Genomic DNA, 27,034 nt, shown 5'->3' on the forward strand with positions numbered 1-27,034 from the left:
ATGCACCAAGACCTTCGTATGTATAGTATAATACTACAACCTAACTCGACCTGACTTATGCATATAGTTTATAGTATAGTTTAATCTAACTTATATTATATTTAGACTATTTAGGTCACAATGACCGAGCTATTTTCAGGCTGATATGTGGATTTTCAAACTACTTCAGTCTGATTTGTGAAAACACATTTACAGTCTAGGTCAGAATGACGTGTGAAATCATATTTACAGTCTAGGATAGGATGACTTGTAAAAACACATTTACAGTCTAGGTCTGGATGACTTGTAAAAAAAACCCATTTACAATCTAGGTCACTCTGACCTGTAAAACACCATTTACAGTCTAGGTCAGGATGATTTGTGAAAACACATTTACAGTGTAGGTCAGGATGACGTGGGAATACACATTTACAGTTTAGGTCAGAATGACTTGTAAAAACACATTTACAGTCTAGGTCAGGATGAATTGTGAAAACAACATTCACAGTCTAGGTCAGGATGACTTGTGAAAACACATTTACAGTCTAGGTTAGGATGACTTGTGAAAACACATTTACAGTTTAGGTCAGGATGACTTGTGAAAACACATTTACAGTCTAGGCCAAGATGACTTGTGAAAACACATTTACAGTCTAGGTTAGGATGACTTGTGAAAACACATTTACAGTTTAGGTCAGGATGACTTGTGAAAACACATTTACAGTCTAGGCCAGGATGACTTGTGAAAACACATTTACAGTCTAGATTAGAATGACATGTGAAAACACATTTACAGTCTAGGTCAGGATGACTTGTGAAAACACATTTACAGTCTAGATTAGAATGACTTGTGAAAACACATTTACAGTCTAGGCCAGGATGACTTGTGAAAACACATTTACAGTCTAGATTAGAATGACTTGTGAAAACACATTTACAGTCTAGGCCAGGATGACTTGTGAAAACACATTTACAGTCTTAGTTAGGAGGACTAGTCAAACAACATTTACAATCTAGGTCAGTCTGACCTGTTAAAACATAATTATAGTCTAGGTCAGCCTGACATATGAAAACACATTTTACAGTCTAGGTAAACTTTGAAAAAACCCACACACCTAAAAGTGAATGTCTCAACCTGTATTGAAAACACTAACTACACACAAAAACTCATGAGATGTGCGTCATGGTGTAATGTTCGAGTTTGGCATGAAACAATTGCTTGCATATTTCTATTAACATAAGCACGGTTGTTTTCCATTGTGACATCAAACACTGTAACAACGCATGCAGGCAAACTGCATAAGATACCTCACGCGTCCGGGGTATTTTTGATCTGAAAGGTATGACAATACCCACGCAATCGATGAACAAAGTTACCTGTTCTCTTTAAGAAATGTTAACACAATTGACATTTTACTGCTTTTACGTAGATAGTTTATGCCCAGTGAGAGACGGTGAATATAATTACATGTTTAATCTTGGATGTTAAAACTTGAATTTGATTCAACATATGCACATCTTGTGGAGGGTTCTTCTCCTAGATAATGCCTAAGGTAAGATGAATCATTTAAAAAAAAAAAAACCCAATAACTTAAAAATAGTGTGTAAAACGGAAAATATATAATTAATATGTAACGGTCATTATGAACCAGGGATCCACGAAGCGTTGGATTCTAAATAATATTAAATATAATGTATAGACATATATGTATATAATGTATAGCATTTATTTTATAGCAATAAAACTCCTGCTTGATTGTATTTTAGATCGTTGAGTATACCATCCTGATGGTCCTGTGTTTCTGTATCATGGTATTTAAAGGTAAGTTATATATATATATATATATATATATATATATATATATATATATATATATATAGCGACAATAATAAAATAGTTATTCAGTAGAGAAGAAACCATATTCCGCTACATAGGATACTCTTTCCGTGTACACATACCAGTGATTAATTTCATATCAACTTATTTTCGCGCTTATATCCAATTAAAGTTCAAGCACACTGTCCTGGACATGCACATCAGCTATCTCGGCTATGTGTCCAGGATAATTGGTTAGTTGTTAGAGGTTAGTGAGAGAGAAGAGGGTGTAGTGGTCTTACACCTACCCACTGAGTCGTTAAAACTCGCTCTGGGTGTGAGCCTGTACTGGGCTGCAAACCCAGTACCTACCAGCCGTATGTCCGATGACTTGACCTCGACACCGCCGAGGCCGGTCATACCAGTGATAAGGCAGTCGTGGAACAATAGTTGTAAAGGGAAATAACTCAAATGGTCCACCAATAAGTAGTAGTCATAGTTATATATGGGTGGGATATAGTCCAACGGTAAAGTATTTGACTGATGCGCGGTCGATCGAGGATCGATCCCCGTCGGTGTGCTCATTGACTGTTTTTCACCCCAGCCAGTGCTCCACAACTGATGTAGCAAAAGTCGTGGTATGTACTATCCTATCTGTAAGGTGGTGCATATAAAGAGATACTTTGCTGCTAATCGAAAAGAGTAGCCCATGGAGTGGCTGCAACGGGTGTCCTCTCCTTAATCATAAGTTTGTCCGACCGTAAATAAAAACAGAAATGTGTTGAGTACGTCTTTAAAAGTCATATGCTTTAAATATATGCATCTCGCTAAAACATAACTTACACTAATTTGTGATGCTATGGCATCATGGCTAATTTTACGTTTCACTTTAAGAATTGCAAGGTCTAGAAGGAAGGATATGTTTTATTTAACGACGCACCCAACACATTTTATTTACGGTTATATGGCGCCGAGCCAAGGTTTAGAATGCAGTGTTTGTCACAGTCTAATTGAAAAAGAGTAGCCCATGAAGTGGCGGCAGCGGGTGTCCTCTGTCAATATCTTGTGTGGTTCTTAACCATACGTCTGACGCCATATAACCGTAAGTAAAATGTGTTGAATGCGTCGTTAAATAAAACATTTCTTTCTTTCAGTCTTACTGAAGAGTTGCACAATTTAATAACATCTTTGCTGTGATACCGTTGACTGATTTCTCACGTCATTTAATGTTATCATAAGTAAGATAAAACAATACGAAACTGTCGGATCAAGATATGTAGAGGCTATCTGTAACTAAATGGCATCTGGTATTTTATGCTATGCGTCACAACACTGACAAACTATATCCTGTACCAGCAAACAATTTAAGTGATTTTTATCAATGATTTCAATTGAGGTTGATGTAAGAAAAAACCACCCTAATAAAAACTGTTTTTGGAATAACAACAATGTCCCATCTTTGTGTGCAATAATAATTTTAAAAACCCAATACTGGTCATAATACATTGTATACCCCTCCCATCACAACTCGCCCACAGTGAAGAATGTCGTCTGAATTATGTTTTCGTGATTCGTTTTGATACCACATAGACGGCAACTGAACGTTGTCCACCCATTTCAGCCAATCGCAGATTTTTAATTTGTCTGTTTTAATCATGATGGACGACCGAAAAGCCGTCTTAATTCGTAGTGCTGCATGCTCCGCCCATTTGAGAGAATGAACCAATGAAATGCCGTCTAAATAGATTAGAAGGCATTAAGACGTTTCCGTCCATTCTTATTTCTGAAGATACGTCTTAATGCCATCTGACCTATACATTCATAGAAAACGGATCTCCATCTAGTAAAAATAGATTAACATAATAATAATTAGTTTTAGTAGGATAAACTAATCCAGAAAATATAATTTCAAATTGTACTTAGCATTTATTACAACTCTTACAATATTTGTAACATTTACTAAAACATTTATGCAATTAAATAAGAATAATAATAACAATACTACTACTACTACTACTGCTGCTGCTGCTACTGCTACTGCTACTGCTACTACTACTACTACTACTACTACTACTACTACTACTACTACTACTACTACTACTACTACTACTACTAAACGTGATTCGAACTGAACAATTTTAAATTTTAAATTTTCGCGTTTCTTTTGTTGTTCAACATATTTTATAGAATAACTGTGTTTTCAGAAATTACGGGGAAACCTTCCGAACCGGTAGCCTTGTATCTCCATACTAAGGCAAGAACTTGGAACGAGGCTAACCACAAATGCAGGGAAGAGAACAGCCGATTGGTCACTTTGAAGGATAGTACTAAGGTCCAAGCTCTCCGAGTTGTAGTCAAAGAGTGGAAGGCGCGGTACCTCATGTAAGTTTTATTCCAGATATTGTTAAAAGGCAATACGCAAATATGTATATTCTGTTTTTTTGTATTTTTTTTTACCCCAAATCCGTAAAGATGTTTGCACGGAAATAAACATTATTATAACGTAGTACAACAACAAACACTTGCATAAAGGTTGTTATAGAATTGGTCACAGGGGTCCAGTGACGTCCCTTTTAATGACTTTAAGAAAGAAGTTCATCGTCCACAATATACAAACCTAAACTGCCTTACAAACGCGTCAGTGACTATCTTTTTTTTCTTTAAAATTTCCTGCTAGCATTCTCCCAATTCCCGCCTCTTTTGGAACTCGGCTCATTTGCCTTCTACAAACTCAAGTTGCCCCTTTTCAGAAATGTTCGACCCCTCTTTACAAAATCTAGGATCCGCCCATGAAGTTTAGCGGATAATTATACTCAATTACAAATAACGAATAGCCACAGCCCAGATATTACACGAACCTTTTTCAAATAAATAAATAAAAAACGTTTTCTTCTCTTCTTAAGAAATCTCATTCCAACCAGTGGACCACAACTGATCAAATGCCGTGGTATGCGGTTTCCTGTCTGTGGGAAAGTGCATACAAAAGATCCTTTGCTGCTAATGGAAAAATTATAGCGGGTTTCCTCTGATGACTACGCGTCAGAATTACCAAATGTTTAACATCCAATAACCCATGTTTAATTAATAAATGTGCTCTAATGGTGGCGGTAAACAAAATAAACTTTAATGTTATCTTTTTCTTCAGAAACGACGATTTATGGATGGGGATGTTTTACACAGACACTGGCAGGTACAACTGGACGGACTGTAGTTCCGTGGGAACCTGGACGTTGTGGTACTACGACGAGCCAAACTCCCAGACAAAACACAGGTGCATCCGTGTGGACCACAGCAACCTGAGTTGGAAAACCATCAACTGTGATCGTAGCTACCAGTTCATCTGCGAGAAACAGCTAGGTTCGTAGTACAGTTCATCTGTGAAAAACAGCTAGGTTCGTAGTGATGGTTTGATTATTGATACACTTCATCTGTGAGAAACAGCTAGGTCCGTAGTGGTGGTTTGAATATTGGTACAGTTCATCAGCGAGAAACAACTAGGTTCGTAGTGGTGGTTTGGATATTGGTACAGTTCATCTGCGAGAAACAGCTAACAGGGATGAAAGTTCGCCGCCTTTCGGCGGAATTCCGCCTTTTTGTTGCGCCAAATGTTTTTTTTTTAAATCCGCCCCTTTTCAACTTTCATTCGTTCCGCCTAAAATTTCCGGAGTTTAGATCCAACTTTAGGTCTCACTACACAGATCACTTCCGGGTGACAGTTCATTCATCACGGTCCACTATAGTTCCTAACTGGGACACATGTTATGGGTCACATATTCACTTCTAGCAAATGGTGAAGAATTAAAACAATATGTATGTTTAATGGTAAGCCTTCTGGCTGTATTTTGCCCATGTTATTTTGTAATATTGTGCATCGACCTTTTGGGACATGGGTATATAGCGCAAGTGACAGCCGGAGTGAATCGGTTAATGAACCACCTATTCGGACCGGTACTACAGCCAGATGCGGTCATATAGCAAAAAACTGAGACGGAAATGTTCTCAATTTTGGAGTGAAAATAAATGCTTATATAATGTATGTTTGCAATGGTGTATGTTGTTAGTGCCAACGAGAACCCGTTCTATGGGCAATCTTCACTTGAAGTTGGGCAGTTTAACATGGGTTTCAATGGCAGATGACATCTGTGTAGTGAGACCTTAGATCTAACATGGCTGCGCCCATTGTGGCCGCCATATTTGTTTATTCGCCATTGGCCAGATTTGTCTCGCGAAGTATCATCTGCGCGAGACCAATGCGCAGATCGTATACATTGGTCGCGTCATGTTGGACAAAATGGTGGTATTGTTTTCGAATGCGAGTAGGTTCGCAAAATCGGTCAACCTGGTGTTGCCGTTTATGCTTGGTGCAATGACAGGGTGAAATACGGCGGAAAAGGCAAATCACACTTGAAAAAGCATGCGAGTAAAAACCAGCATGTCTACGCCAGCGCGTCCTCGGCCAAAGACATATCCATAATTTGATAAAATTATTTCAGCCCTTTTTGGGAAAAGTCACTTTCATCCCTGAGCTAATTTCGTAGTGGTGGTTTGAATATTGGTAGAGTTCATCTGCGAGAAACAGCTAGATTCGTAGTGGTGGTTTGAATATTGGTACAATTCATCAGCAAGAAACAGCTAGGTTCGTAGGGATGGTTTTTTTTTTTAACTGTATTAAATTTGACAAAATCATACATACATACATACATATATACATAGTGTGGGTTGCGCCCCCCCCCCCCCCCCCCACACACACACTAGTGAGTTGGCACCCCTCAGTATACAATACTGGCTTCGTCGTTACAAGGACCAAATGATTGACATCCAATAGCCTATGTCACCGTGGTGCAGGGGTGTAACATTCTCTTTGAGAATGGCCAATACAGCACAAAATTGAAGTTTTGAGTAAAATTCAGTATCCGTAAAATTCTGTGATATTTGTGTTTTTGCACAGTACTTTACACTGTTTTTGTTTAATTCTTGAATTTTTATATTGATGTTGATCATCACTTTATTTATTTGCATTACCATAGTTTGACACCCAATAGCCGATGTATTTTTCGTGCTGGGGTGTCGTTAAACATTCATTCATTCATTCATTCATTCATTCATTCATTCCAATAGCCTATGATTAATAAATGTACTCTAGTGGTGTTATTAAAAGAGTATTATTACAAAAATAAGCGTTCTTTATGGAAAAAATACCTATCCAAAGTTCCTAAATCAATATAAGCATTAAAAAAGTCCATTACCAGATTCGACGAAAATCATGATTATTTATACTTTAAGCAAAACACACTTTAATCTATCTAGATCAAGTGGTGAAATTATCTATACGGATACCTAATTAAAACACCTATTTGTTTCCTTTCTTTTCAGAGAAATGCTGGTTCGATACCTTTACTCATAAAAGGATAACCGGAAGTTTGGTTAGCGCGGGGTTGATGGATCTTGCTGGGTGTGAGAACCACTGCCTGACTAAAGACGCGCTGCACGTGGAGTGTGCGGCCTTCACCTTCACGGAAAATAACGAGTGTCTCGTGTTGATACGGGACAAGCCGTATCTAGAAAGCGAATCCCTCCCCGCGATGAAGTTCAATCTGTCCAGCGTCTCAGCCATCAAACGATGCTTTTTCTGTGAGTTCAAACTTCTACATTCGAGTGTGACTTACAACATATCACCGGCCTCGGTGGCGTCGTGGTTAAGCCATCGGACAGCAGGCTGGTAGGTACAGGGTTCACAGCCCGGTACCAGCTCCAACCCACAGTGAGTTCTTAAGGGCTCAATGGGTAGGTGTATGGCCACTACACCCTTTTCTCTCTCACTAACCACTAACGAACTAACAACTGTATATAAGATATATTGGACATAAGCACGAAAATAAGTTGAAATGAAATGAAATGACAGCTTATCTATTCATTGATTTTTGATCCATTGTAATAACGTCAAACACACACACGTTTTTGATGCCGTGTTCTTGTTTTTTTTGCAGCTATTGTGATTGGTTCCAGCTAGCGCACCACGACTGGTATATCAAAGGCTGTGTTATGTGCTATCCTGTCTATGGGATGGTTCATATAAAAGAGCCCTTGCTGCTACTAAAACAAAATGTTGGGGGTCCTCTCTAAGACTATATGTCAAAATTACCAAATGTTTAACATCCAATAGCCGATGATTAATAAATCAATGTGATCTAGTGGTGTTGTTAAACAAAACACATCTTTTTCTTTCGTGATTGTTTCTTGGTCTTGTTGTGCTTCTTATTGTACCATTTGTGGCTGCTATCCTTCTGTCTATCATTTAGTGACATTCTTTTTATTATTGTGACTATTATTTCCTAATCTCTAAGATCAAACAACTGTTGCTCTGTTTATTATTTCAATTAACGTAGTTTTTAGCACAACTCAATACACTGTATTGTGATCCCAATTTGGGTTTTTTTTTGACACCCAATAAAGCATTTTCTTTGGTATTAGGTGTCGTTAAATATTGATAGATATATAGATTGATTGATTGATTGATTGATTCTTTCATTCATTCATTCATTCATTCATTCATTCATTCATTCATTTAATTCATTAATTCGCTCATTCATTAATTCATATCAGCCAATCCATCCATCCATCCATCCATTCATTCATTCATTCATTCATTCAATCATTGATTGATTGATTGATTGATTGATTTATTCCTACATTCATTCATTCATTCATGCATTCATGTATTCATTCATTCATTCATACTAAATTCGACGAAATTTGACGAGCCATCGTTTTTCTTTTTGTAGACGACTACTCTACATACAGTGATATGACGTACCGGGATACGAACCCGTTCCCTGGGTACACGTGCTCAGCACCGCCCAGCCAGGACCGAGTGTCGTCGTCCTCCACGCTGATAACCCAGTCATCCACACCGTCTCAGGCGTCTACTCCGGGTTGCAGTTGCGACTGTTATCCATCAACTTTCACACCGGATCCATTGCCAGTACCCTCGACAGATGTTCCATCAGGGTTATCTATTCCGATCAGCATTTCTCCACCAATCGGCATTTCCGTACCAGTCACGGTTTCTGAACCAATCAATGTTTCCCCAATAACGAGCATTTCCACACACGTGAGCATTTCCCCAACATTGAGTAATTCCCAAACTGTGAGCATTTATTCAACTGTGAGCAGTTCTCCAAAAGTGAGCAATTCCCCAACAGTGAACATTACCCAAACAGTCAACATCTCCCCAACAGTGAACAATTCTCCAACGGTGAACACTTCACCGACGGTGAACTCTTCTCCAACAGTGAACATTTCTCCAATAGTGAACATATTCCCATCATCCAGTGTGCCAGATAGCCTGATGAACAGTGATAGCCCGGTGGACAGAGATAGCTCGACGATGTCGTGTGCATCCTGGGTGGAGTTAGAAACATCGATGACAGAACAGACCGAGTTGGCGACATCTTCGCTGTATAGTCCAGGTAGTCATTTTTGTTTCTTGGTGAAACAGTATATTATACTGTCCCACTGGGACAGTATAATCATTACTTTATTCTGTTGCAATGTCAGAGTAGTGTTGAACATCTTTTAACATGATATGTGTATGTGTGTATGTATGTGTGTGTGTGTGTGTGTGTGTGTGTGTGTGTGTGTGTGTGTGTGTGTGTGTGCATGTGTGTGTGTGTGTGTGTGTAACGGGGATCCTATAATACCCGTAACAGAATGAAACGCGATTGTCCAAATATCTCTCCTAACTGTATACCTATTAGATCTCTCCGTAACAGGCAGTTATACCCGCGTGGCTCGTCTCTAGGTATGATCAGAGATACGATCTTATATAAAGTATGTATAATATAGCACGTTTAGTTCACTAGAAAACACAACAAAAACACAATACACTTTGGAATCTGTATTAACCTACGCTGACAAATGTACTGCCGCAGTAGTTAATTAACAACAACAAATAATAACAACCCAGAACTGATCACTTAATTAGTTAATCTCTAGGTGTCTAGTTTACACAATATTCTAATCACTTCACCGTGACACAACACCCACTCGTGTGATAATTGAGAAACGCTTCCAGGGGAACTGAATTAATAAAGGAATTACAACTCTATTCCTAACTGGTTAATTTTTAATTAACCCCTAACTACTCATTCAGTAACCTTGTAACACAGAATTAATACTGGTACCTATCACAATAAAGACAATAACCTACAGTTTACCTAGGTCCTCTAGGATGACTGGTTAAGCTTTATATATATAAAACAGTGAGCCTACAGTTTACTGCGTCAGATGACCGGCAGCACCGTCTAAATAATATTGGTATAATACAGTATTAAAATATTTAAAGTCACATCAATCACATCGAGGTTATACACAGAGCAGAAATAAAATATGTACCAGTCCGGACGGGCAGCGATCCCTGGAAGCCTTCCAATATGTTTCTCCCCGATATCTCTAAAACCCTAGCTATTTATCATAAAACCAAATATCGCCTGGGGGCACATCGCGGTACCGAATACCTACAAGTGATATTTCCACAGTGACCGAGACGTGTATTTTCCTTAGATGGTCAGACTTGCTGATGCCTAGTCGCCAAATCACGGTCATAAAAAGCCGTACTCGCGGAGGTATTACGTAACTACTGGCCACATGGCCTCCGCACCTGGGCTGGGTGTGTATTATGCACAGCTCGACCACGGTCGCGCGGAGGTATTACGTAACAAAGTGCTCACCTGGGCTAAGTGCATATTGGAACTGCACACGTCCTTTTAAAACAATTAATATCGCCACAGGCGAAAACAAAATTAAGAGCATGTTCCGTCACAGTGTGCGTGGAGTAAATGAGTGATTGTGCGTACGCCATTGACTTATATTACATCACATTCATCTAACATTGGGTGCAAAAGCCAGTATAGCTACTTATATTAATTTTAATGATAGAAAGAAAAAAGTAAAGTTTGTTTTATTTAACGACGCCACTAGAGCACATTGATTTTTAATCTTATCATCGGCTATTGGACGTCAAACATATGGTCATTCTGACACTGTTTTTAGAGGAAACCCGCTGTCGCCACATAGGCTACTCTTTTTTACGACAGGCAGCAAGGGATATTTTATTTGCGCTTCCCACAGGCAGGATAGCACAAACCATGGCCTTTGTTGAACCAGTTATGGATCACTGGTCGGTGCAAGTGGTTTACACCTACCCATTGAGCCTTGCGGAGCACTCACTCAGGGTTTGGAGTCGGTATCTGAATTAAAAATCGCATGCCTCGACTGGGATCCGAACCCAGTACCTACCAGCCTGTAGACCGATGGCCTGCCACGAGGCCGGTTTTAATGATAGACGCAACATTGTTGTCAATAAGAACTGATTTGGTATAAACTACCTAAAAGACTGAGTATCTGGACAACATCCAAAAACGCCTGGGATGGTGTTCGACTGACACTTTCTTCGGACAGGGCGGAACGTAGCCCAGTAGTAAAGCGCTCACTTGATGCGCGGTCGGGTTAGGATCGATCCCCGTCAGTGGACCCACTGGGCTATTTCTTTTTCCAGTCAGTGCTCCACAACTGGTGTAACAAAGGTCGTGGTATGTACTATCCTGTATGTGGGATGGCGCATATAAAAGATCCCTTGCTGCTAATCGAAAAGAGTAGCCCGTGAAGTGGCGACAGCGGGTTTCCTCTCTCAATATCTGTGTGGTCCTTCACCATATGTCTGACGCCATATGACCGTAAATAAAATGTCTTGAGTGCGTCGTTAAATAAAACATTTCCTTCCTTCTTTCCTTTCTTCGGAGAGGCGTATCTGGTAGTGAGTTTCGTTGACTTAGTGTAGTAATTAGCTCAGTCGGTAGAGTACTCGTCAGAGGTGTTTAGATCGTAGGATCGAACCCTCTCGGCATACCCACTAGGTTTTTCCGTCTCAGTCAGTTAAAGTTTGTTTTGTTTAACGGCACCACCAGAGCACATTGGTTAATTAACCATCGGTTATTGGATGTCAAAGATTCGGTCTCAGTCAGTGCACAGAACTGGTATAATAAAGACCGAGGTATGTGCTGTCCCGACTGTGGGGAAATGCATAGAGAGTATTGGGGCGGGATTTAGCTCAGTCGCTTGAGTGCTCGCTTGAGGTGCTTGCGTCGCAGGATCGAACAACCTCGGTGGATCCATTCAGCTAACTGTTGTTTCTCTCATTCCAACCAGTGCACCGCAACTGGACAAAGACCGTAGTATGTGCTTTCCTGTCTGTGGGAAAGTGCATATAAAAGATCCCTTTCTGCATTAGGAAAAATGTAGCGGGTTTCTTCTGATGACTAAGAGTGTTTGGCACCCAATAGCCGATGATTAATTAATCAATGTGTTCCAGTGGTGTAGTTAAACACAAACACAAACTAACAGTTGATGATTAATTAATCAAGGTGCTCTAATGGTGTCGTTAAACAAAACAAACGTTAAACGTTTATTCTCTCCGGACACACACATATACTGGGCGTGGCCAGGCAGTAGGAGACCTACAACTGGTTCCTACAAGGCGCCGTGAACGTAGATGTCAAGTAAAACTATATTCCCAAGGATGTCTTTCATATTGGTATATATAGGCTGGGACGTAACCAAATGGTACGCGGTCGGTCTACGGTCGATCCCCGTCGATGGGCCCGTTGGGCTATTTCTCGTTCCAGCCAGTGCCGTGGTGTGTTCTGTCCTGTGTGTAGTATGGTGCATATAAAATATTCCTTGCCACTGATGGAAAAATGTAGCGGGTTTCCTTTCTAAGACTACATATCAAAATTACCAAATGTTTGACATCCAATAGCCGATGATTAATAAATAAATGTGCTGTACATGTATATGTCAAACACTATACTCAATATTGCACATGTGACTCAGTTTTTCTACACGTCCCCGCTCTATAAGATGCAGATTCTATTGTCCGTGGTCCGCATGCGTCTATATATCTGTAATTCGCGTCAATCATTTTCTATGTCCCGAGTCAAGCCCCCGATCATATCGGAGGTCGGACTCGGGATAGGCGTGTTCGAAACCCCCGTGGTTATTAACACATAAAATCTACCTTTCTATGCAAATGGTTTGAAAAGATTCCATTTATCCGTCCTACGCAGGCACGGTGGAAGCAAGTAGACATTTCGGGAGCTGACTGAGAGTTGGTGGGGTCGGGGTGGGGGCTGACAGACCGAGGGCTCAAAGCAGTTTCCAGAGTGATTCGGGGGTATGCTCCACCGTAAAATTTAAAAAACAAGATGTCCTGAAATTAAATTTCCTGCATTCTACAAGTAAAATTCATCTCTACCTTAAGATTTACTACTACTAATTTTTTTTCGGATTATTGGGGAGCTAGAGTCCCCCTAGCCACCGTGCCTGCTACCTACGTGTGTGCATATCCGACCACTCTATGCATTGTAACTTTACGTATACGTACAAGTAGACGGAATACGGACAAATGTAATTATTCACTAAGAACTGGAACTACAAAAATGTGACACACTCCGATTCTCTCTGATCATCTAAGAGAGCTTGTTAAAGCTACAATCTTGCATCACCGTCTTTTCACAAGAGGTGCTATACTGTCTGTGGGGTGGTGCATATAAAAGATCCCTTGCTACTAATAGAAAAAATATAGCGGGTTTCCTCTCTGACTATATGACAAAATTACCAAATGTTTGACATCCAATAGCTGTGGCTGTGAAGTTTGGGGTTTTAGCAAAGCAAATAGTCACGAGATCCTACATTTACAATTCTGTAAACGTATTTTAGGCGTGAAAAGGAGCACTACTAATATGATGGTCTATTTTGAATTAGGTAGATCACCTTTGTACATAAGTAGTAACATCTGTATGGTTAAATATTGGATACATTTGTTGAATACAGATAACTGTATTTTGAAAGAGTGTTATAATACCCTATATGACGAGTGCATAAGAAAACCACGTTCTGTTAACTGGGTTACTCAAATAAGAGACCTGCTTCTCACTAATGGTTTTGGTCACATATGGTAAAATAAAAATGTAGAAAATCGCAATACATTTATATCACTATTCAAACAGAGAATGACTGATAAATTTATGTATGTATGCTGTATTCAACAATTCTCCAAAATGTCTTTTATACAAATTCGTTGTTAATAATTATTGCTTACAACCTTATCTTCAGAAACCTATTGCCTTGAAATACAAACATATTTTGAGTAAATACAGATTATTTTCCCATAATCTCTTTATAGAAACGGGCAGATACCACAATATTGACAGGAATAATAGAATTTGTCATCTGTGCAATATGAATATAGTAGAAGACGAATATCACTTTGTTCTAGTGTGTCCTTTCTTCAGTAACATAAGAGATAAATATATTAAATCTTTTTATTACAATAAACCATCGACATTTAAATTAACGCAACTACTGTCCAGCGACAATTCAAAACAGCTAATTAAATTGTGTAAATATTTGAAAACTGCTACCACGCATAGAACAGACAACATCGATACATGACGTATGCTATTATACTGTATATTATTGCTATGCATGCATTACCCATTTACTATAGAATTTTATTGATTGTAACCCTATGCTACATACCATTCCCCGCAGTGTGCACATTATATTATTTTATATATAAATATGTATGTATGCCTACAAAATGTATATTTTTTGGCAAAAATAAAATGTGTTTATTAGCTGATGACTAATTAATCAATGTGCTCTAGTTATGTCGTTAAACAAAACAAACTTTTAACTTTTTTTCACAATTCAATTCAATTCATTATTTTATAAACGTCTTTATTTATATATATATATATATATATATATATATATATATATGTAATACATAATATTTTAATATTTTAAAAGCCACTCAACATAGAGTTATGAGAGACGAGATACAACCAAGATATCACATGAGAACCAAAAAGATAACAGCATTGATTCCTTTTATAACTTTGATAGCTGAGGTGTGTGCCCAGGACAGCCGACTTGAACCGTAATTGGTCACTTTTTTTTTTTAAAACTAAAAAAACCCATTTTTATTTGCAGAATGTACTTTCATGGAAGAAGCGTCTTCAGCTAAAGGCGGTACGACATCGTACACCAATGGTCTAATACTGAACAGAATCTCCCTTTCGTCATACCGTCGGAAGATGACGTCAGCAGTAGATTCTCGCACGAGCGCCGTTGTGATTGGTTCGATTGGATGTTTAAACATCGCTCTGTTTTTCGTGATCCTGTTGATCCTCGATGCAACGAACTTGATCCAGCTTGCCCATTACGTCGTAAACAATTGGTTCAAATGATATGACAATGTTTTTTGTTTTTACGTCCTGTCGACTCTTTATCTAAAGTTAAAGGACCAAACATAACCTAAAAACTAGGGTGAGGGAATAATAATAATAATAATAATAATAATAATAATAATAAAATCAGGACCAATAATATACGACGTTCTTTAATTGGACTAAAAGTGCTTATTTAAATAAATCTAGGAGACTTTTATGCAATTTAAAAAAAAAAAATGGTAGTGCAATCGACCATTGCCCCTACCTCCGCTAAATGCATGCAGCATTCAGTACATCATTTGGACCTCCTCTAGTCCTAACACTGATAAACTGTTGAATGAATTTCAGTATCGTCATTTGTCAATGTCAACGTGGAGACGCAATTCAGCTTGAAACTGACGTCACCCATTAATCAGTAGGTCACCTAGGTATTATTTGCAATAAATTTATAAATATCAGTAAATGAAAATATTTGGTTAAACTTTTTTTATCGGCATTTAATTCAAAGTATGATGTTTACATTTCACAATAAAAATTAATAAATATATTTTTGTCAGTAAACAACTTTAGTGGCGGGACGTAGCCCAGTGGTACAGCGCTTGCCTGATTCGCGGTCGGTCTAGCTAGGATCAGTCCCCATCAGTGAGCCCATTCAGCTATTTCTCGTTCCAGCCAGGGCACCGCGAATGGTATATCAAAGGCCGTGGTATAAGCTATTCTGTCTATGGGATGGTGCATATAAAAGATCCCTTGCTACTAATGGAAACACGTAGCCTGTCAAAATTACCATTATTTTTTTCTCTGTTACATATATTTGGTAACCAATTGTTGCCAGATAAATCGTCTCCAATGAATAGTCGTATATTATTACTTATATCTCCCACCCACCCCAACACTTTCCTATCCGGCCGGCACCTGTGCCCATGACAGGCGTGCGCTAAAATAGCTTGCTCTGAATATGCACGTTAAGCCCTATGACCTGACCTGACCTAATGGAAAAATGTAGCGGGTTTCCTCTCAAAGACTGTCAAAATTGCCAAATGTTATACACCCAAATAGCCGATGATTAATAAATCAATGTGCTCTAGTGGTATCGTTAAACAGACTTTAACTTTAAACAACTTTAAGACTGCCACATTAAATCGATTTAATGTGATATGGCATTCCTTGCAGTTAGATTAAATAACCTGCTACCTGGATATCTTGATATGTTGATGTGCTGTTATCAGTTTTAACAGTAATGTGAATTGATTTTGTTCAACAAAGGCTGGGAAATGCTTGATTTATATCGCGGTACCAACTCTAAAACAGTTTTACGTCTCAGTGTCTTGTCTCTCACTACAGACTACCAACGAATACGAATACAAATATGGTTATTTGAATTGCCGATAATTTCACAGCATATTTCACAACATATTTCACACATACATACATTACAATATACATACATATATAATAGTAATTATAATAATAATAACTAACCATCGATGTTTGTCCTGGACAAATTATCGAATTATGTGTTAAAGGACTTCTTTCTGTATGTCTGTCTTTGCCTCGGTCTCTGTGACTGTCTGTGACTGTCTGTCTGTCTGTCTCTCTCTCTCTCTCTCTCTCTCTCTCTCTCTCTCTCTCTCTCTCTCTCTCTCTCTCCCCTCTCTCTCTCTCTCTCTCTCTCTCTCTCTCTCTCTCTCTCTCACACACACTCTCTCTCGTCTCTCTCTCTCTCTCTCCCCCTCTCTCTCCTCCCTCCTCTCTCTCTCTCTCTCTCTCTCTCTCTCTCTCTCTCTCTCTCTCTCTCTCTCTCTCTCTCTCTCTCTTCTCTACCTACCTGTACCTGTGTGCCTGTGCATTATATTAGTTTCTTCGTATATATATATATATATATATATATATATATATTTATTTATTTATTTATTTATTTATATAAATTGTTTGTGTATTACGTTAGTGTGTAATAAGTATGCGTATACATGAGCGCGTGTGTGTATTGTATATATGTCGGTGTGTATGTATGTATGTATGTATGTATACATTATGCATGTATGTATTATGTATGTATGTATGTATGTATATATGTGTGTATATATATATATATATATACAATTATATGTAGTGGGTTTCCTTTGATGACTACGAGTTAGAAATTAACAAATGTTTGACATCCAATAGCCGATGATTAATAGTCAATGTGTTCCAGTGCTATCGTTAAAAACACCAACAAAAAAACTTTAATTGCCAAATGTTTGACATCCAATAGCCGATGATTAATAGTCAATGTGTTCCAGTGCTATCGTTAAAAACACCAACAAAAAAACTTTAATTGCCAAATGTTTGACATCCAATAGTAGATGATTAATAAATCAATGTTCTACAGTGGCGGCGTTAACTAAAACAAACTTTAACTTTTATATTTTTAAAGATATTCCCATGACTGTTATAATATTGAAACATAATGTGAATACAATACAGTTTTGAGCTTCTACAAGCACCAGACTACCCTTAATATTGATTAGACAGAAGTACACTACAATAGCTCTGAAAACATAACATGCTCCTTTAATGGAACAGTTATCGACTACAATGCTTGCACTCAGAGTTAATGATACCATATCAATCAACAACTTTCTCGTGATAGACACTGATTGTTATCATAAAACAAGAATGAAATATTAATAAATCGAGGTTCTTTGTATTATAATTAACAAGAACAGAATCCCAGTGCTCCCGTAGTCTCATCCAGAATATCGTCAAGAATATCAATATACGGATCTTAGATTTTATAACGAGAGGAGGGGCGGACCCAGGTATTGTTGGGGGGTGGGGGAGAGAAACTAACGGAAAAAGTGCTACCCAATGAATGTTTCTTTCGAAAAAACAAAACAAAAAACAACAACAATTCAGCCAGAAAAAAAGGCACTTGAATATATTCAGGGGTGACGGGTTTCCTGCCCCTCCCCCCCTCTAGATTCACCTCTGAGAAGGGGGACAGATTGCTTTAAGTGAATAAAGGTCGGGTCTCTGGCTATCTAGAAACGGGACCCGGGACAGACATGCTTGAAACCATAGTGTTATATGAACATGTTAAAATATATTGCACTTGAACTTAAAGCAAAATAAGTTACTTGTCCTGAAATAGGGGGGCCCGGGCAACCTAAATACGCCCCCACCTAAATACGAGCCTGAAAAATAAAGATTAATTTTCAAGCATATAAAGAAATGACTATTGAATAATCGTCCCTTTGTCATACAGCTCACACGAAACTTTGTCACCATGGCATCAAAACATAATTCCGACAATCGATAGTTCACGACAGTGGAGCTGGGTGAGTGGAATCGGCATTGCCCGTGACTAAGTGATTGTATTCAGCTACTGTCATGTTAAAAAGGTCATTCTTTATATTGTCACGTGGAAGTTCGTAAACAGAATCAATCACAGCATCTCATTTCAACACGAACAATATGGAAAGATTTGGCAAAAATAATAGTTGTCCCCTGAGGATTTCACCGACGGAAGAGGGAACACAATAGTCTGTTTTTAACATATGTTTTGTTTCGAAAGGAAATCTAGCCTATATACCAGTAACTACGTGTTGTTTAGCGTAGGAACCATAGCATTTTGGGTGTGGTGTATGACTGTGCCCCCACTTATATATATATATATATATAGATAGATAGATAGATAGATAGATAGATAGATAGATAGATACACACACGTAGTTATATTTTTTAATTTGTAATAATTCTCCATGTTACAATGTTTATTTGTTTATGTCTCTATAGTCCTATAGCTACACATATCTACATGGATGTATAAATACTGTAATAAACCTGAACTATATACCAGCTCCGGTGGTACACACACACACATACATACACACGCGCGCACACACACATACACACACACACACACACACACGTATACACACACATATACACACACACACACATACATACACGCACAAACACACACACATACATACATACATACATACATACACACACATACACACACAGACAGACACAGACACACACACACACACACACACACACACATACACACACACACACACACACAGGCACACACACACACACAAACAGACACTAACACACACACACACACACATACACACACACACACACACACACACAGTCCCTACAAGCCTGGTTTTAAAATAACATAAAATTCGTTACAGGATTACGCACCCCACTTATTAGTACATTTTAGATCCGCACCTGACAAGTACATCTTATTTCAAACTGAAAAACCTGCATGCAGAGGAAATTTAAAACTGAAACCGAAAACCGGATTGAATAGAATGTATACCCAACTCCAGTGAAAACGCATCAGTCAGTTGGTAATTGTAAACATGGTATGAGAAAAAACAAATAATACATTTAAGTGATTTCGTATAGCTGGATATATTGCGGTGGGCAATAAATAATTTTGAAAACATTATATACAATGGTTACGGTAATTGTGCATTTTATAGCGATAGCGACAACTAAACATTGGGAGATGCTTTTTCAATGGAGCGCAGTATATTTACCTGTATTACTTAGCTGTATCCTCCTGGGTTTGTAATACGATGTAGGCCAGGCTGCGCCATTACATTCTTCAATTCAATTGTTTATTAACATTGAGCTATACAGTTCATCTGTATAAACATTACAAATACATGTACAGAAGAAACCCGGTATATATATATATTATATATATATATATATATATATATATATATATATATATATATATAGTATATATATGTTATTTTCTTTAATTTATCTGCCTTGTAGAGAACTTTTCCAAAGTTACATAATTGTTTTGTATTTTCTATATTGTACAACTGCACCAATTTAAAAGATGAAGGCTTCTTCCAGTAATAGGGTTTTATATATTGTTTTCTTTAATATATAAAGGGCATTTTAAAATATAATTAAATTCATCTTCTACAGCATTAAACAATATAAGCATAATCTATTCTGCCTTTCAATGTGATAGTATCTGCCAGTTTCAATTGCTAACATGTGAGAAGATAGTCTAAATTTTGATAAATACTTTCTATACACTATTGGAATTGACTTACGTAAATAAAACTGGAGGTTACAAGTATCTGTGAAATATTTGTATAAAGTACACTTTGGTGAAATATTAATTTCACTCCTGATATGTTGCGAGGCCTGATCTAAGATTCTTTGCTTGATTACAGGTAAATACAATGAATGTAATTCTTGTTTAAGCCAAAATTCACCAAAACCTAAATCAATCATTTCCCTTTTAACATGATAAGCCCAATTTTTCTCATTATAATTTTCTACCCTGTTCTATAAAAACTCATAACAATTTTTTAATATACAATTTGGGGTGACTAATAATTGACACCAATATTTAATCATGTTATATATTCTAATACACCTCAATGGACGTCGGTCAAGCTCTGTTTAACAATCATTGTTCACATTCTATACTTCAATGAAATAACACTAAAGCAATTGAAGTGAACTTTTTTGCACGTATGTTTGCTGTTCAGGGCCCCGTTCCACGAAGCGATCTTAGCCCTAAGATTACCGTAAGCGCATAGCTACCCTATGCACTTAAGTTGATCTTAGGGCTAAGATCGCTTCGTGAACGGGGCCCTGGGGCCTAATTCACAAAGGTCTCTTAGGTTCTGCTAGACAACAAAGCATCCTCTTTGCAAGTCGTTTTGTATTGGAAAAGAAAGAAAGCAATGTTTTATTGAACGACGCACTGAACACATTTTATTTACGCTTATATGGCGTCAGACATATGGTTAAGGACCACATAGATATTGAGACAGGAAACCCACTGTCGCCACTTCATGGGATACTCTTTCGATTAGCAGCAAGGGTTCTTTTATATGCACCATCCCATAGACAGGCTAGTACATACCACGGTCCACGGCCTTTGATATACCAGTCGTGGTGCACTAGCTGGAAAGAGAAATAGCCCAATGGGCCCACCGACGGGATTTTGCAATGGACTGCGACATCGCAAAGTTGCGAGAGTTTAGTGAATTAGGTCCCAGGGCACACATGTTTAGCTTATCGTTAGAAAAAGTTTATTTGGTTTGTTTTGTTTAACGACACCACCAGAGCACATTGATTTATTAATCATCGGCTGTTGGATGTCAAACATTTGGTAATTTTGACTTATAGTCTTAGAGAGGAAACCCGCTACATTTTTGTTTTCATTAATACTAGCAAGGGATCTTTTATATACCCCATCTAACAGACAGGATAGCACATACCACGGTCTTTAACATGCCATTCGCAGTGCACTGTTTGGAACGAGAAATATCCCAATGGGCCCACCGACGGGGATCGATCCCAAACCGACCGCGCATCAAGGTTGCGCTTTACCTCTGGGCTACGTCCCGCCCCTCATTAGCTGTTAAAGTCACAGACCCTGTTTTAACATTTTGTCTTCACCCCGTATTATTTACCGGCCTCGGTGGCGTCGTGGTTAGGCCATCGGTCTACAGGCTGGTAGGTACTGGGTTCGGATCCCAGTCGAGGCATGGGATTTTTAATCCAGATACCGACACCAAACCCTGAGTGAGTGCTCCGCAAGGCTCAATGGGTAGGTGTAAATCACTTACACCGACCAGTAATCCATAACTGGTTCAACAAAGGCCATGGTTTGTGCTATCCTGCCTGTGGGAAGCGCAAATAAAAGATCCCTTGCTGCTAATCGGAAAGAGTAGCCCATGAAATGGCGACAGCTGGTTTCCTCTGTCAATATCTGTGTGGTCATTCACCATATGTCCGACGCCATATAACCGTAAATAAAATGTGTTGAGTGCGTCGTTAAATAAAACATTTCTTTCTTTCTTTCACCCTGTATTAAAAATGCGATTTCCTATGTATAACTTGATTAACTTTTTATTTACATAAGGGGCGGGACGTAGCACAGTGTTAAAGCGCTCGCTTGATGCGCGGTCGGTCTAGGATAGATCCCCGTCGTCGGGCCCATTGAGCTATTTCTCGTTCCATCCAGTGGTATGTGCTATCCTGTTTGTGGGATGGTGCATATAAAAGATCCCTTGCTGCTAATCGAAAAGTGTAGGCCATGTTATGGCGACAGCGGGTTTCCTCTGTCAATATCTGTGTGGTCATTCACCATATGTCTGACGCCATATAACAGTAAATAAAATGTGTTGAGTGCGTCGTTAAATAAAACATTTCCTTTCCTTTCCTTTATTGACATAAATGGTTTTGTTAAACAATGTTAAGAGAGTTGGTATGGGTTTAAATCTGACTATGTTTTATTATGAGTTTTAGCATAATTTAGTATATAGTTACCTGCCAATCCATGGATTCCCTTTTAATGCAAACGGACTATACACATCGATACATTTTAAACTACGACAGTTAAGTATCTTGCATTTATAGCCTGCATTATTTTGAGACGTGGTCTGGATAATCGCGGATGAATTCCTTTGCCGTCATATTTTCTACTCGTCTTGAAAAGTAGCACGAGGACTTTTAATATGCACTTTCTAATAGACAAAATAGCTCATCCAAAGAAAGAAAGAAATGGTTTATTTAACGACGCACTCAACACATTTTATTTACGGTTATATGGCGTCAGACATATGGTTAAGGACCACACAGATTTTGAGAGGAAACCCGCTGTCAACACTACATGGAATACTCTTTCCGATTACCAGCAAGGGATCATTTATTTACGCTTCCCACAGGCAGGATAGCACAAATCATGGCCTTTGTTGAACCAGTTATGGATCACTGGTCGGTGCAAGTGGTTTACACCTACCCATTGAGCCTTGCGGTGCACTCACTCAGGGTTTGGAGTCGGTATCTGGATTAAAAATCCCATGCCTTCACTTGGATCCGAACCCAGTACCTACCAGCCTGTATACCGATGGCCTAACCACAACGCCACCGAGGCCGGTCAGCTCATCCAACGACACTTGTTAGTCGGTAAAGCTGTCTAGACCGGTTTTTACGCTGAACAATGAACCGAATGACCATTTCAGAAACCAGTCACAATAGTTTGCAAACGTTTGTCAATAAACGGCTTCTTGGACGAAGGCCAGATGTACCAATTGTATACACTGGTTAGGATGAGGGTAGGGTTAGGGTTGAGGGGGTGGTGGTGGGGGTGGGGGTGGTGGTGGGTGTGGGTTAACGGAACTCCACGGAAGGCGATCGATCCTATGGCATCAGCGTCGGTGGCGTCGTGGTTAAACCATCGAACATAAGGCCAGTAGGTACAGGGTTCGCAGCCCGGTACCGGCTTCCACCCAGAGCGAGTTTTAACGACTCAATGGGAAGGTGTAAGACCACTGCACCCTGTTCTCTATCACTAACCACTAACAACTAACAACTAACCCCCTATCCTGGACACACGGCCCAGATAGCTGAGGCGTGTGCCCAGGACAGCGTATTTGAACCTTAATTGGATATAAGCACGAAAATAAGTTGAAATTAATTATCCTATGGTCCATTGTATCTGAGGTGAACACTCTGCCACTTACATCTTGGTCCCTTACTAGCCTGAGATTCACAGTGGCTGCTTTTTATATTTATATATACTTAACAACAACAAAAAAGCGCGAACATTTTAATAATAATATTATTATCCCTCACTAGGACTTGCTCGTTTGTCAGGGCCGTTCCAAGCTAACAGTAACTAGGGTGCAGTACAGGCGTGAGTGCAGGTGGTGTTTGGGTTGAAACCCCTCTTCTTCAATATATATTTTTTTCAATGTATTTTCCGAGAGAACATGACCTGGCCCCCTTAAAATCTTTGCTCTCCACAGTCTAGACCCTCCCTGCACAATTTCCCACACACACGCCTGCAGTAAAAGAAAATAACATCAAGTGACACGGTAATAATATAATAGATTTTGATTTTTTCTTTAGCCTGAAAATAGGACACTTTTCATATTTTCAGGTGTGGGGGTGGGAGTGGGGAAGGTGATGATAACTGCCCCATCCCGCTAGGCATGGCCCTGTTTAATTTAATTTATTCAGTAACCGCCCGTGGCGATAGTGTTTTCGTTATCAAAGCCACCTGCCACGGTTTCGACTTGTCTGAACTATTGATTCATCAAACCGTTATGCCATGAAGTATTATTCATTGATTTATTACGACAGACTAGTTCAGACTCACCGGCGTGTTTCATTTAAGGCAGCTAACTCTAGTTTCTGGGATAAGTAGGCCTCCCATTATGCTTAGCATAAAAAGACACTACAAAGGCATGACCCCGTGACCTCAGTAATAGCACAATAAGGCGGTGAAGGTGGATAACTCAAATATATTATGTGGTCAACCGATATTGAGGTTTTGTAAGGTAGTTACCAATGGACTGTACTTCCTAAAAATAACTCATGTAGCCTTCTCGATATTGACATAGAAATTGTATTGAAATGCACACAAACGTGGATATAACATCAACAACAACAATTAAAAATAATAATATGTACAGGCCAGACGGAGACACAAATTTTGTATTCTGTTTGTAGGAATAAACTGACTATATAATAATAAAGTATACTATAAACATAAAATGGTGAAATTAGATTGCTGTTAGTTTATTTATCCAAAAGGGGGCGGAACGTAACCACGTGGTAGAGCGCTCGCCGATGGACCCATTGGGCCATTTCTCGTTACAGCCAGTGCACCACGATTGGTATATCAAAGGCCGTGGTATGTACTGCCCTGTCTGTGTGATAATGCATATAAAAAAAACCTTGCAGCTAATCGGAAAGAGTAGCCCATGAAGTGGCGACAGCGGGTTTTCTCTCTAAATATCTGTGTGGTCCTTAACCATGTCTGACGCCATATAACAGTAAATAAAATGTGTTGAGTGCGTCGTTAAATAAAACATTTCTTTCTTTCTTTTATATCCAAAAGAGGTTCAGACAAAATTAAATTAAATTACTGCACCATTGATAGCCGGAACAAGAACTTTACATTTAAACAGCTGTCATTAATAAAGACCGGCCTCGGTGGCGTCGTGGTTTGGCCATCGGTCTACAGGCTGGTAGGTACTGGGTTCGGATCCCAGTTGAGGCATGGGATTTTTAATCCAGATACCGACTCTAAACCCTGAGTGAGTGCTCCGCAAGGCCCAATGGGTAGGTGTAAACCACTTGCACCGACCAGTGATCCATAACTGGTTCAACAAAGGCCATGGTTTGTGCTATCCTGCCTGTGGGAAGCGCAAATCAAAGATCCCTTGCTGCTAATCGGAAAGAGTAGCCCATGTAGTGGCGACAGCGGGTTACCTCTCAAAATATGTGTGGTCCTTAACCCTATGTCTGACGCCATATAACCGTAAATAAAATGTGTTGAGTGCGTCGTTAAAATAAAACATTCCTTTCTTTAATTGGTTAAGAATTTTAATGTCACCATCATTGTATGACGTAATAAATATAAATAGTAAATTGTTATTTAGAGTAGAAAAGTCGGAAAAGGAGATTTTAACTTATCAAACAGTTGTTGCCTTTCAACATAATAAATAGGGCAGTCTAAACTAAAATGTGTTTTATCGGTCACAGCTTGGAAATAGCAAACAAAACAAGTCCTCTGTTCACTTTTTTTTTTTTTTTTTTTAGATTTATAGAATCTCCCAAGTTCAATATGAAGATTATGCGTACTAATTCTCACTTTAGTAAATTATCTGCGTTGTTCGAAATTTGGTGTGCAGAGCAGGTAGTTTTCTAATTTAAACTCCGATTTAAATAGACTGTATGTTATGAGTTTAGAATCATTGTTTTAAATAGTATCTGACCAGAATTTTATATATTTTGACTGGACTTCCTGTTTCAAGTTGCATGTATCTCTGTGAGGGTATAACGAGCCTTTACTGTCCCAAATTTGACTAAAGTCGAAATTGATCCACATCATGTTTATATAAAATGTCCAGTTTCAATTAGATCAATTATTACAATAATATTATTCCATGTACGCCTTATGCCCCTTTGACAAACAATCGTGTGTTCCCAGTCTAAACCAGTATTTTTCTGCAAACGGTAAACGTGTAATACGAAGTGGGTGCTGTCCAAATTCACCGGGTATAGCATCATTGGTGCTCCTTTTGTTAGGTTAGGTCAGGTCATAGGGTTTAACGTACACATTCAGAGCGAGCTGTTGTAGCGCACGCCTGCCATGGGCGCAGGTGCTGACTGTCCCCGGTTTCTCCGTCCAGGACAGGAAAGGGTTTGGGGTATGGGAGAGATTGTCGCCCGCGCTGACATGTACAAGGGAGCACACGCTGCCCGGTCAGGGTCGATCGTGGGCGAGGGTTGGTTTTGGTGCTGTTGGATTTACAAATGTCCCGTAGGATTAAAGGGACACACCCTAGTTACGGCTAGTTGTTAACCATTACGGCGTTGTTTTTCGCTATTAAACCCATTTTTTTCACAAATAAAATTGCACTTTACTTACCGTTTATTATTTAGAATATACATTTCCATTCACCTGAAGTGTTTTTTGGTAATCCTGGTAATCCTGGTGTTTGTAATACCACAAAATGTATTTTTCGTATTTCTGAAAAACGGACGCATGTTTGAGTAAAAACCGTTGAGCAGACGAGGTCTAATCTATTTTTAGACGGGATATTTCCATTTAAATGTCACAGACGTTGGTATACCACGTGACCGTTATCATTTTGGTTCGGTTTGTTTTCTCGTGCACGGTTCGCGCAATCAACATCCGATTTGTTGTTGTTCATTTGTGAGATTTTTCTTCACAGTTCGTGAAAAGAACGCACCCCAAGTCTGTGAAATTTGTCGTGACGTAGGCATTGTTGTGCTTCGAGCGACATCTACCGGTGACATCAGAATACAAACTTTCAAAATTATTTCAAGCAATTGGGACATGGGGATTCCCATGGTATTTATCGAAATAAAACCTGCTTTTTCCACTCCATTTGATAAAAACGTGATCTAAGTGTGTTAC

The 27,034-nt window shown here is 38.9% G+C and overlaps 1 protein-coding gene across 1 annotated transcript; it reads left to right on the top strand.

Moving 5' to 3' along the window:
• Positions 1–703: 703 nt before the first annotated feature.
• Positions 704–15,734, top strand: LOC121384336. The gene is made up of 7 exons (XM_041514684.1): positions 704–1,532; positions 1,747–1,801; positions 4,000–4,177; positions 4,941–5,152; positions 7,169–7,426; positions 8,578–9,264; positions 14,849–15,734. Exons 1-7 carry the CDS (start codon positions 1,524–1,526, stop codon positions 15,103–15,105), a joined length of 1,656 nt encoding a protein of 551 aa, XP_041370618.1. The 5' UTR covers positions 704–1,523; the 3' UTR covers positions 15,106–15,734.
• The last annotated feature ends 11,300 nt before the right edge of the window (positions 15,735–27,034 follow it).

This window comes from Gigantopelta aegis, chromosome 10 (genome assembly GCF_016097555.1).
Source record: "Gigantopelta aegis isolate Gae_Host chromosome 10, Gae_host_genome, whole genome shotgun sequence".
Taxonomy (NCBI): domain Eukaryota; kingdom Metazoa; phylum Mollusca; class Gastropoda; order Neomphalida; family Peltospiridae; genus Gigantopelta; species Gigantopelta aegis.

Excerpts from the sequence above, each read along its gene's own strand:
- LOC121384336 (XM_041514684.1), top strand. Across the intron at positions 7,427-8,577 it reads CATCAAACGATGCTTTTTCT|ACGACTACTCTACATACAGT; the intron begins GTGAGTTCAAAC and ends TTCTTTTTGTAG. Across the intron at positions 9,265-14,848 it reads ATCTTCGCTGTATAGTCCAG|AATGTACTTTCATGGAAGAA; the intron begins GTAGTCATTTTT and ends TTTTATTTGCAG.